Source organism: Monodelphis domestica, chromosome 6, assembly GCF_027887165.1.
Source record: "Monodelphis domestica isolate mMonDom1 chromosome 6, mMonDom1.pri, whole genome shotgun sequence".
Taxonomy (NCBI): Eukaryota; Metazoa; Chordata; class Mammalia; order Didelphimorphia; family Didelphidae; genus Monodelphis; species Monodelphis domestica.
In genome coordinates this window covers 204,610,706-204,623,830 of record NC_077232.1, presented here as the reverse complement: position 1 = coordinate 204,623,830, position 13,125 = coordinate 204,610,706, and the positions used below count along the sequence as shown (strand labels likewise).

The 13,125-nt window shown below is 40.3% G+C and overlaps 1 protein-coding gene and 1 pseudogene across 1 annotated transcript; one reads left to right on the top strand and one right to left on the bottom strand.

Moving 5' to 3' along the window:
- Positions 1-3,743: 3,743 nt before the first annotated feature.
- On the bottom strand, positions 3,744-8,766 carry LOC100022131 (E3 ubiquitin-protein ligase TRIM39-like). The gene has a single exon (XM_056802862.1). The coding sequence runs from the start codon at positions 8,394-8,396 to the stop codon at positions 6,990-6,992; it is 1,407 nt and encodes a 468-aa protein (XP_056658840.1). The 5' UTR covers positions 8,397-8,766; the 3' UTR covers positions 3,744-6,989.
- A 1,774-nt stretch (positions 8,767-10,540) lies between these two features.
- On the top strand, positions 10,541-12,617 carry LOC100015871 (asparagine--tRNA ligase, cytoplasmic-like; annotated as a pseudogene).
- Positions 12,618-13,125: the final 508 nt, after the last annotated feature.

Genomic DNA, 13,125 nt, shown 5'->3' with positions numbered 1-13,125 from the left:
TATCTTTGTTTCATGGGTAAGGAATTTGAGGCTTAGAGATTATGACTTGCCCAAAGTCACATAGCTAGAGATGGGAATGGAACCTAAGTCTTCCCTGTCCAATATTCCTACACACTGAATATATAGAATTGGAACTTTCTCCATCTCCAAACATTGTAAGTGCTATTTTTTTAAAATTCTGGGAATATTAAACCTTTTCATTTTCTTGAAAACCAAGCCCATTCACAAATTATCTGATATTTCCCTTCACCTAGGCCAAATACCTCTTTCAAGTCCTCCTTAGAGGCATTTTAAACTCTACAATTCAAAACTGAATTATCTCCTCCTTTGCCCATCCCAGACCTAAACCTACTTTTCTTCTGGATTTCCTTATTGCTATTGAGGAAACCACCATCATTCTAGTCCTCCTAGTTGGTAACCTGGCATCATCTTTAACTCCTCCATCTCTTACACACCCTACATAACCCAATGATCACCCACTTTTGTTAATGTATTTCTTACTCTATACCAGGGATGTCAGATTCAAAAAGAAACAGATCATTCCTCGAATTGACCTAGAAAAGTACAAATTAACGTTGTCTATCTTGTATTATATTTTTATTTTGTTCAGTTATTTCCCCAAGTTTAATTGACTGCATTTGACAGCTCTGTTCTATGCCTCTCAAATATGCCCTTTTCTTTCCAGTTATATAGCCACCTCCCCATTTAAGGGCCCCATCACCACTTCTGTAGATCATTGGAATAAGCCTTCTAATTCCAGTCTCTCCTCACTCTACAATCCTCCACAGAGCAGCCAGGTTTTCTTGAGGTGGAAGTCAGACCACGTGATCCCTTCTCCCCTGCTCATTAAACTCCAATGAGTCTCCATTGCCTCTAGGATAAAAAATAGAGAACTGTTTGACATTTAAGGCTTGTAATAACTTGACCTCTTTTTATCTCTGCAGTCTTCTAACAACATAGCACTCCCTTCCAACAAGCAGCCTACTTACTGTCCCTCCCAGGAGGCTCCTGTCTGTACTATTGCCACTGACTGCCTCTTATCCCTGGAACTTTCCCTCATTAACCTGCGGCCTCTTAGAATTTCTGGCTTCAGCAAAAGGTCATTGAGGAACTTAAAAAAAATTTAATGAAGAGAAGGATGGCCAGAATGCAGAACAGACAAGCAGGATAGCTTTGAAACCTACAAGTTTAACTTAATACAATTAAAAACAAAACAAAACTCAAGAGATCTGTTCAGTTTCATACATAACTATCACATCCCACCAGCTACACTGGTTTTTTTCTTTCTGCATAATGCTTTCCTTCCCCATTATTGGGAAATATTATTATCCTTTGAGATATAATCCTGAGACATAGAATGTCTGGTCCTCAAGTCTCATTGGTACTGTCTGCTCCTCTGACTGGACCCTTTAGCTAGAGGGCAGGGTCAGAGGACAGTTTTCTCCATATTTTCCACCAGCTGTATACTCTGCTTTTGGACTTCCTGGGATTTCTCCATCATGCCCTGACATTTCTGACCCTGAATCTTCTCTTTCCTTCCTCCTCATCTTTTCAGCTTCCTGAAAGCTTTCCCCCTCAGATGGAAGCTCCTGTATTGACATCTCCTGCCCTTAGCCCAGTGCCTGGCATAGACAATATTTATTGACTAACCATTACTTCTGTGTTCTGTGTATTTGGAAATGCTCACTTTATTTTCTATTTAAATTTATTTTTTTTAAATTCTGACATCTTAAGACTCAGCTTTAGTACCATCTCCTGAAGGACATCTTTTAATTCTCTACTAGCAGCAATGCAATGATCCAGGACAATTCTGAGGGACTTATAAGAAAGAACACTATCCACATCCAGAGAAAGAACTATGGGAAGAGAAACACAGAAGAAAAACAACTGCTTGATCACATGGGTCAATGGGGATAGGATTGGGGATGTGGACTCTAAATGATCACCCTAGTGCAAATATTAATAATATGGAAATAGGTCTTGATCAATGATACATGTAAAACCCAGTGGAATTGCATGTTGGCTATGGGAGAGAGGTGAGAGGAGAAGAGGGAAAGAACATGAATCTTGTAAACATGGAAAAATATTTTAAATTAATTAATTAAATAAATCCCCCCCCCCAAGTGGAGACCTTTTCTGGTGCCCACTTCTGCCACTACCTTCCCCTCTAAAACTACTTTTCCCTCTCCTTAGTATTTTTTTCTCTCTTGTGTACTTCTAGTGACTCCCCATATATATTACCTGCTCTCTCTTTCTCTCCAGAGGGGTTCTCACTATTACTAATAAACAAATCTACCATAACTGAACACAAATTAAAAAGCTATAAGTTCCCTGCTCTCTACTTCCCTGAACCTGATAGTAAAAGTATGAGTCCTGTCTGAGATCCCTTTGGGATTTGCCTGGTAGATATTGGAGGGGTTTTTCATTTCCCTCTTCAGTTCATTTTATAGTAAGGAAACTAAGGCAAAAAAATGTGCCATCTAGCTGGCACATAGTAGGCCTTAATGTTTTGTTGATTGATTCCAATAAGGAAAAAGGTAGCTAGTGGGTTCTTAACCCTGAGGTAGACACAAAGCATTTGGAATGTCATTTGCTTATTTTAATGCACATGGAAGATAGTGGAAGATTAAATGAAATCATCTTTTTCTTCTTATATCCTCATCATTTTACTAGTTCTAACAGGAGAAAAACACCTTAAATATATCCCAAAGTTCTGTGAAGCCTCTCTGAAAAAAATTCCCTAAGTCCAGAACAAGAAAACAAGGAAACTCTTAATTCACTAACAACTTCACTGATTTTGTAGTATTTAAAATACTAACTACAACATTGAATATGGTGCTGTGTGTATATCTGGCACTTAAAAAACTCAAGTTAAATGTCCTACTTAAAAATAATTTATCATTTGTGGCAAAAAGGCAACCTACAATTTATTATCATTTACAATTGTTGCATCTTTGGTTTTTACAATTAAAGTTAGGTTTAACTTTTTTCTCTACAAGATGATTTTCATTTTCAAATTCTCCAGTCATATTGCTCTAATTATAGCACTCCCAGTTGAGGGTGAGAAATTGTTTATAACTTGGTTATAACCCACTAATAGAATAAGCTCATCTTGTCTAAATTCACCACCATCCTGCTAACTCAAGCCTTGATAGACACCACCTCCCACAGCCTCCTCTCTCTTCTGATTGGAGGGCTGGAGGTCAGAGAACAAACTGCCCCCCAAAACCTTCCTTTATAGAGGGCAGGGGCAGAAAATGGGATCTATTCACTCTCGGTAGGACTTTTTGCCTTTCCTGTTCTCAAGGTGTTCTCAAGGCTGTACCTTCTGGTGTTTCTGCCTCACTCCTTGAAGGCAGGGATTGTCTTTTAATTAATTTAATGTGATTCCCAAGTAGTAGGCATTTTAGTATTTATTGGATTAGAAAAGTATTTTTGCACTTGAAAAATCTAGATTTCCAAGAATTAAGTTAGAATTAAGGATATAAGAATAAGAAGAACTAAGTTTGCAATGAGGTATTTCAAATCCATTGCTATAACTAAGTGATACAGTGTGCAGAGTGCTGGGCTTAGAGTCAGAAAGAGGAGAGTTCAAATCTGACCTGACATTTACTACCTGTGTGACCCTAGGCAAGTCATTTCACTCTCATTTGTCTCAGTTTCCTTGTTTGTAAAATGAGCTGGAGAAGAAAATGGCAAATCACTCTAGTATCTTTGCCAAGAAAACCCCAATATTTCCTGTCTAGACTAAAGACGCAAGATATCAGTAAATTCATGGATTTCAGAAACATCTTCAAATTCATTCTAATAGTTGGGATGTCAAAGGTGACAAGTCAATCTAGACAAAGAAAAGTTCTTTTTGTAATTTTTTCTTATTTCCCTTATTCTCAGGTAATTGCTTAAAATGTTTTTAATCTAGGTAATATTCTTAAGCCTGGAGTATGGATGAATATTTTCAAAATGAGTTGAAATTAATAATATTTTTCTTCTGTTTTTTTTTTTTTGGCCATGGTGCAAATTTATGAAGGCATAAAAGGAATGATAAATCCTAAATATAAACATTTCCAATTCTAGTATTATTTAAGATTTTACCCCAAAGTTACAAACACATGTAAAAATGTTCAAATGTATCTAGCTATCCTAGTAGAACTATGCATTAAGGAACTTTGTTATTGTTCAGTCATTTCCGTGTTCTACTCTTCATGACCCCATTTGGGGTATTCTTGTCAAGAAACTGAGGCAAACAGGATTAAGTGACTTGCCTTGGTTTCCATAGCTAATAAATATCAGAGAGCAGATGTAAACTCACTTGGGAGTCTTCTGATTCCACTTTATCCCCTGTGCTACCTAGTTCTCCTTTAATCCATTGTATTTATCAAAGCTTTTCATTTTATCTATATACTTGCTATAGAAATAAAGGTGAGGCAATCTGATATAGTGAGAAGTGATAGTCTGGGGTGCAAATATCTAGCTTTGAAGGCCAATAATAAGCCTTCCTACTCAGGGCTTGTTTTATCTACTTGTAAAATAAGAGTTGGATTAAATGACCTCTGCAGTCCAGTTCTGAATCTATGATCCCATAAATGGGTTATGACTGGTAATTATAGTTTAGAAAAAGTTTATCATCTGCCAGCCTTTTCATTTAGGGATACTTAAACTACCATAATTAATTCACAGGCATCTATAGATCTTTATAGTTTACTTAGCACTTTCTTCACAACTCTGTGAGGTAGGGAAGGTGTTATTATCTTCATTTTAAGAGCTGAGGTTAAATTACTAGCCCAAAGTCACACAGGTAGTGAAAGAATGAAGTCAAATGCTCTATTATCCTTTGCTGCTATCTACCATATATATAGGTCAAATTCAGTTCATAGTAAATAGCCAACCTGGTTCTGCTTCTAGCTGTGTGATCCTGGGCAAGTCACTTAATCCTCATTGCTTAGTCCTTACCACTATGCAGTATTTGATTCTAAGGTGGAAGGTACGGGTTTAAAAAAAATAACAAAAAATAAAAGAATTTCTCCAAACATAATCCATGGATGGTACCATTCCAGATAAACTTGATCTTTTGTATAAAATGAAAACTTTTTTTTAAGTTAATGTAGTAAAATATAACAAAAGAATAAGAACTAAGGGTAGCTTAGGAGATTCTAGGTTCAAATGTGGCCTCAGATACTTCCTAGCTGTTTGAGACCCTCAGCAAGTAATTTAACCTCAATTATCAAGTACTTAATACTCTTCTGTCTTGGAACCAATACTTAGTATTGATTTCAAGACCAAAGGTAAGGGTGTTAAACAAAGGGGGAAAAAAGAGACAGAATGGGAAAAAATGATAAATATCATTAGTTAGTTTACTATCCAAATTTACATGTGTCAAGATTTACATTCAGATCTAAAAATATTAGGCATGAGAAAATGAGCAAATAAGATAAAATGCAGTTCCAAGGTAAAAATTAAAAGACAGGCTCATCAAAACTCTATGGTATTAAAAAAAATCTTTAAGGTACAATTATTCAACTATTAGAACTAGCACTGATCAGAATGAGAGAATCAGAATGAGAGAAGGGGAAAACAATGAAACTAAAAACTGGTCCAGTTTTTTTTCTAGAGAGAAAATAAGAGCTAGAGTTGTTTCCTCTAATCTATTTCTTGGAGTGAACACTAATAAGCCTCAATTCCAAAGGAAAAAAACTGATCAAAGCAGAGCTGTAAGTCAAAGCCAGAAGAAAGCAAAATGCCTGATAGCCAAGGGGATAACTCACTAAATTATAGTACCAAGATAGAATACTGCATAGGCATTAAAATTAAGATGAAAATGTTCATGTGAAGAAAAATTCAGATTATGTGCAGATCACAATTATGTAAAATACATACTAAAGATGAAAATATAAATGATGTCCACAGTTTATTGAGTGTCAAGTTGTTTCAGTTCCTAGCATTAAAATAAAAGAGTATTTCTAAGATTTACAAAGCTTCTAACAACTTTGTGAGGTAGGCAGCATCCTCTTTTTCTAAATAAGGAAACTGAGGCTCAAAGCTAACTTGCTTAGATCCATTCAGCTAAGTGCCAGGCACTACCTATCCCCATAACTAGGTCCTTTTGTGAAAGTTTTTTTTTTCCCAAATTGAAAAATCATTTTAAATGTCTAATATCTTTTTACAAAATCTAAAGTATTAACATTCAATGCTGAGAAAAATGAGAGCAATGGTAGCATTTTCATTTCTGCTGACAATGCTTTAAAAAAAAATCCAACAGTTTAACTATAAGATCAAACCAAAGAATGCACATACTAGCAATTAAAGAAGTGTAAAATAAAATCTTATGGTATTACACACATTACAATGATAAATGGATTAGACGTTAGCTCCCACTGCTAGTTTTAAGGGTTGTGTGTGTTCCAAGGAATGGGAGAGAGCCCTAAGGGAAAGTTCTAAAACTAAAATTCCCATAGAAAGAGACATTTGGCTCTAAACCATAAAATCATGCATTTTTCTTTTTAGGACTATCAAGAGGAGAAAAAAACATTACCAATTTTTTTGACAAAACACTGACACCATATATAAACCGACAAACTTTGTGACAGTGGTTACACACATAGGAGTTCAGTGTTTCTTCAGGGAAATGGTGTGTGTATGTGTGTGTGTCTGTGTGTGTGTGTCTAACCTATAAAATTAAGAGCTTAAGACAGATGAGCAACTCAACACTTCCTCTTGGAATGCCAGTTTAAAAAACCCAGTTCTGAAATTTTTTTAATGGTGAGATAAGATCAAGTCATAACCTTTGAGTTCTCTGTTTCTAAAAATGTAAAATATGATTAGTATTTTTTTCCTATCTACCTGGAAAAAATTAAGTATTTTCTATTAACTCCCCTCTCTTCCTCTCTTTGAAATAACATCCTGATGGTTACTGGCGGTAAATTATGAAAAAGAATCCAGAAATGTTGGCATTAACCCCTTAACCTACCCTAGAAACCGTAAGAAAAAAAAAATCATTCCCAATCTGTTACTGGTCTCAGAATAAGAGGCAATGAATGGACCCCAGGGTAGAAAAAAGGTCTAAGTTTTTCTGTAAAAGTATCAGCGAAGGTATAAATATGAGACCTGTCATTCACATTATAAAAGGAAACCTCCCCCAAGTCATAGTCCAGAAAAACTCCAATTCGCTTCGGCTTTATTTTTAGGAGCAGGATATTGGGGGTCCTCGTGTGGGCAGTGTATCCATTCTTGTCCCACCTCAGTCTCCAGTAGCCATCCGCAGGTGATAAATTAATCTTCCCTTTCCTGGTTACTGAGTCATAGCAGACCCCCAGAGTCCACTCAGTCTTGTCTCCGACCTCCACCTCCCAATAATATCTGCCGGACAAAAAGCCTTCGGAACCCAAGACAAACGGGTAAAATGTAAATCTCTCCGGGACGTCCGGGAGATCTTGCTTTTTCTCAACAAACTTCACGCTTTTGCGGTCGTCCGAGAGGACCAGATTGGGGTGCGCTGTGGCCGGGTCTAGAGTGATGTCCACTTTAAACTTCTTGATCATCTTCTTGAGCGCAAAATGCTGCAGGGGGAAGCTGCAGATGTCTTCCTTCAGCTCTAGGGAGACAGCAGCCGGAATCTTGGCGCTCTCGCACTTGCTGACGATGTGCTTGATTCCCCGGAGGGCCTCCACCGACGGGAGCTGGCATCTTTCCTGGATCTCGCAGATAAGTTTGTGTAGCATGGTATCGTGGTCCAGGAGCATGGCCACGTTCTCGCTCAGCTTCTGCAGGATGTCCTTCTCCTCGTCCTCCAGCCTCCGCAGCACCGCCTGGTGCTCCTCGTCCAGAAGGTGGTGCAGCTTCTCAGTCTCCGACTGGAGCTTCTGCCGTCGGTTCTCCACTTTCTCCCGCAGCAAGCCGGGCTTCCTCTGCTCGCCCGCCAAGAAGTGGCGCAAGTCCTCCACCTGCCGTTGCAGCGGCCCCAGGTAGGCGCGCAGCTTCTTCTTGTGGCTCGCGGCCGCCTGGTCGACGGGGCCCACGCGGTGGTCGCGATGTTCGCACGAAATGCAGCACATAAGGCATACCACCTCGCGCTCCTTCTCGCAAAAGAGGCTCAGCGCCTGCTGGTGCTTCTCGCACACCGCTTCTTCGGGCCGTCTCCGCTTGCTGCACTTGGGGCTCAGCTTTCGCACGATCTCCGCCACATTGCCTAGCTGCCGGTTGGTACGGAAAATCCGCAGAGGGAATCGGCGGCGGCACACTGGGCACGGGAAGTGCTCCTCCAGCTCCTCCCAGGCGCGGAGGATGCAAGTACGGCAGAAGTTGTGGCCACAGTCGATGGTCACTGGGTCTTTTAGATAATCCAGGCAGATCGCGCAGCTCGCCTCCACCTGGAGACTTTCTAGAGCGCTAGCCTTGGCCATGACCTCTGAAAGAGGAAGGGGGAGGTGGCTGGCGGGGCTGACTTCAAATTCAGACCCCTTCGCGATTCAGCGATGGCAGAGGCTGCCGCTTTTTCCTCTCGGGGTACCCAGCTAAAATCCTAGGTCAAGTGCTATTGGTCCAGCCAGTCAGAAAGCAGGGGGGCGCCGACTCTTCCGGTTTCTCCTTTGCTTCCGAGCAGAGCAAACCCCGATGGGCACAAGGGCCACCCTATCCCAGGAGCGCAGGTGCCAGCTAGTCATTAACGAACGCCCCTCAGTTAATCACTGTGCAGGTGGACTAAGCGCGGCAGCCGATTCTCCGACATTTGAGGGGCAAGAAGCCCAACAGACCAAGCAACCCGGCGCGGAGAAAGTGGTAACCCGAATGCTTTTAATGGGGCCGGTGGAGGGCGGAGCTCCATCCGAAGAACCCAAGCGAATGTTGTGATTGGCCATTCGGCTTTGAGAGCCCCGTCTCCTTCCTCCCACACAGCCAGTGAGTGGGGAGGGGGCGGTTTGGGTCCCCTTTAATGATGCCATTGGGAAACTGCTCCCCAATCTTGGGTTTGCTGGAGCTCCCAAGCTCAGCCGTGGAGGAATGGTACCGAGGCTAGCAATAAGAGTACCGACAGATATTTAAATAGCCCTTTGAAGTTTTCTAAAGGGCTTTGGTTTTCAGTAGTTGATGCTTCAGGTCTCTTGACTCTTGGGCATTTTCTCTGACTGTACCCATGTCTGGAGAATGCGCTTGTCTTATCTTCGCCTCCAGACTTTCTCCAGCTTAAAAAAAAAATCCCACTATTTACATAAAACCTCTCCCGATCCCATTTTCTAAGTGTAATTTCCCAAGCAGAGGCTGGCTTTTGCTTTTCTTTGGATCCCTTGTGTCTGGCTCTTCCTGTGTATTGACTGACAACCTCCTGCGGTAGCTCAGTTTTCGGGAGCAGTTGTTCCTGCGCATAGATTTAGGGCAGGGAAGGATCCTTGAGGCCGTCTAACTCAACCCCTACCTTTCACCGTGAGAAAATTGAGTTCTACAAAGGTCCTGGCACAGGGTCAAAGAGTAAATAAATGGTGGAACTATCTACATCCTCAGACTTAAGATTCACCTTTCTGTACACTTTCCTTAAGTTTGAAGGGATCCATCTCTCTCATTCAATATGCAGAGAAACTGAAACCCAGTGGAACCCTTCCTGGAAGCTTCCATAGCACCCTCTGAGTTAGCCTAGGGAGGGCTGGACATGGGGCACAAAATAGGTTCTGTAGACCCAAAAGATAATATTTCTCTTTATCATTTGTGCCCTCCCCCCTCCACACTCCCCGTTTGAAGGACTCTTGTGAAGCTTGGGAGGACTTTGGAACAAAAAAATACTCACGTTTCACCCCTCTCTCCTTCCCAGCTCTGAGAGGTCTGGATCTCCCTAGGGGCCTCCAGGCTGCACCACCCTGGGAGAACCAGCACCCTTAAGGCTTCTTATTACTCTGTGTGTGGGGTGGGCCAGGCTCGGCAGGATCAAAGCACTAGCCTAAGGTGATAAGTCCTGGAACCTCTTACCAGGTAGTGGGAGCAAAACTGTCCCACAAAGGGAAACTGCCTCCAGAGGAAGCGGCGGTGGGCTTGCTAACCCAACAAACCTCGAGTGATCCAAGGACTTAGGAGGCACTTTCGAAAAGCCAGGCTTCTCTGCCTTAAAAGAGGTTTTGTTACTGTCTGGCAGGACAACACCACCTATTACCTGATAAGTTCTTTAGAGAGTTACAAAACAAAATCTGGGTAAGGCCTAAGGGCGAGGTGGTGAGAAGCCTGAGAATCGGGAAGATTTCTTGGAGGAGGCGGCATTGAAAGTGAGATCCAAAGACTGGGTGGAAATTCTTTAAGAGAATTTGGCTGGGAAAGACATTCCAAAAGGAAGCTGTCTAGCTTTCTGAGAAAAACCTTGGAGAACACTTGTAAAACCCAGTGGAATTGCCCGTGGGCTACGGAAAGAGGTGGGGGGAAAGAATATGATTCTTGTAACTGAGAAATAATGTTCTAAATTGACTAAATAAAATTTTCTTTAAAAATTTTTTTTAAATAAAATTTTAAAAAATCTTGGAGTAGTGTGGAGGTGGTGCTGAGACAGCTGTCACAAGAGGTGACCAAGATGGTTTTGGAACTCTGTCTCAGATGGAGAGGGAAGTGATGCAACTGGTGATGGAACAAAAGATAAACCTTTTAAAACAGGTTTAAAGACTTTGATGACAGCAGGAAAGGAGCCATTTCCTACAATTTATGTGGATTCACAAAAAGAAAATGAGAGATGGGATGTTATTTCCAAATCACAACTGAAGAACATTAAAAAAAATATGGCACGGAACGAAAGAAGAATGAATCTCGAAAACAAAGAGAGGCAGAAGACAATTTAAGACGAGAAAGAAACCTAGAAGAAGCAAAGAAAATTATCATTAAACAAGATCCAAGTCTTCCAGAGGCAAAATGTGTAAAGATTTGTGCTTTAGAAGCACATTGAGGCCAACGTGTGAAGGTGTTTGGTTGGGTCCTTAGGTTACATAGGCAAGGGAAGAATTTAATGTTATATTAAGAGATGGTACAGGGTATCTTCAATGTGTCTTATCAAATGAACTGTGTCAGTGTTACAATGGAGTGGTTTTGTCTACAGAAAGTAGTGTTGCAGTGTATGGAACACTCAATCTTACACCTGAAGGCAAGCAGGCACCGGGAGGCCATGAATTAAGTTGTGACTATTGGGAAGTGATTGGCTTAGCCCTTGCTGGAGGAGCTGATAACCTGATGTAGATGTTCAGCTTAACAATAGGCATATGATGATCCGAGGAGAGAATGTGTCCAAAATATTGAAAGTGTGTTCAATGCTTTAGAGATCACTTTTTTTGATAGGGGATACTAACTATGAAATCACTCCTCCAACTTTAGGACAGACACAGGTAGAAGGTGGTGCCACACTTTTCAAACTTGACTATTTTGGAGAAGATGCATTTTTAACTCAATCATCACAGCTATATTTGGAAACATGTATCCCAGCTTTAGGAGATGTCTTTTGTATTGCTCAGTCATACAGAGTGGAACAGTCCAGGACACGAAGACACCTAGCAGAATACACTCACACTGAAGCTGAGTGCCCTTTCCTGACTTTTGATGATCTCCTAAATCATTTGGAAGACTTGGTTTGTGATGTAGTAGACAGCAAGCTTATTATATGATCTCAATCCGACCTTCACACCACCCAAAAGACCTTTCAAGTGGATGAACTACTCGGATGCCATTGTTTGGCTAAAGGAACATGATGTAAAGAAAGAGGATAGTACCTATTATGAATATGGAGAGAATATCCCAGAAGCCCCTGAGAGACTGATGACAGACACCATTAATGAACCAATCTTGCTGTGTCGATTTCCTGTAGGGATCAAGTCCTTCTATATGCAGCGATGTCCTGAGGATTCCCGGCTTACTGAATGTGTAGATGTGTTGATGCCAAATGTTGGTGAGATTGTGGGATTTTCCATGCGTATCTGGGATGGTGAAGAACTACTAAAGGGATATAAAAGAGAAGACATTGATCCCACTCCCTACTACTGGTACACTGACCAGAGAAAATATGGTACATGCCCTCATGGAGGATATGGCTTGGGTTTGGAATGATTCTTAACTTGGATTTTGAACAGATATCACATCTGAGATGTGTGCCTGTACCCAGGCTTCATCCAGCGCTATAAGCCCTAACTGTCCAATGAATGGCAGTAATGGGAAGGCTATAGATGGCTTAATGAAAAGACATGACTTCTCATTAGGAAATGACCCATGGCTTGTTTGCTATTTTTTTTTGTCCCATTGGAATGTCAATACTTCTGTTGTCTATTCTCATTGCCCTAAAATGGTCATAATTATTTGGGATATCCCAAAACCTCAAGTGATATTTATGTTGTCATTAAAAAAATAATTGCCACTATATGTATTAGGGGAGAGATATTGTGGCATATTAGTATGCAGTTACTAATGTATTTCAGCTCTGATTGTGGACTGTACAGGACCATGTATCTCATACTATTTACCACTGATACCTGGTATTTCTGTTTTATCCTAGGAACTTGAAATTTTTTATGTCTTCTTTCTTTGCTACTGAAATTCTATGTTTTGTGATTTATGGCATCTTATTCAGTGGATTAAGAACCAAAAGCTTGGAATAAAATTGATACCTAATTAGATTAACTAGATTTGATTGCTTCAATATAAATCATTCACCTGTAGATACTGTAATAAAATGAGTCATTTTCTTGAACTGTGTATACCCTTTGTTATTGCAAGATAAGCATTCCAGAGTTTACTTGCATTTAAACAATTTTATGTACTACAGAAATGAAAAAATTTGCAGGATTTATCAAATTATTTAGTAGAGGTCAAAAGGGAGAAAACAGTATGCACACTATTTTGGGAATAGTTAAACAATTGGTCGAGTTTCTGCTCTTTTCTGCTGATGAGTCAGGCTGCCTTTCTTCTGGTGTTTCCAGAAATAATACAGAATAAATAAGTTCCCAAAGAATCTGAAGCCAGGGTAGTAATATAGTAATTAACAATTAATAGAAATAGTTGTTAGAACTTTCTCATTAAGTCTTGGATTCTAGTGTGGGCCATTTTCTTCATTCACAGTGTACTTATTACTTAAGTTCAGATTTGTTCAATTAAAAATGCAAGTCATATACACTCAGTTAACTG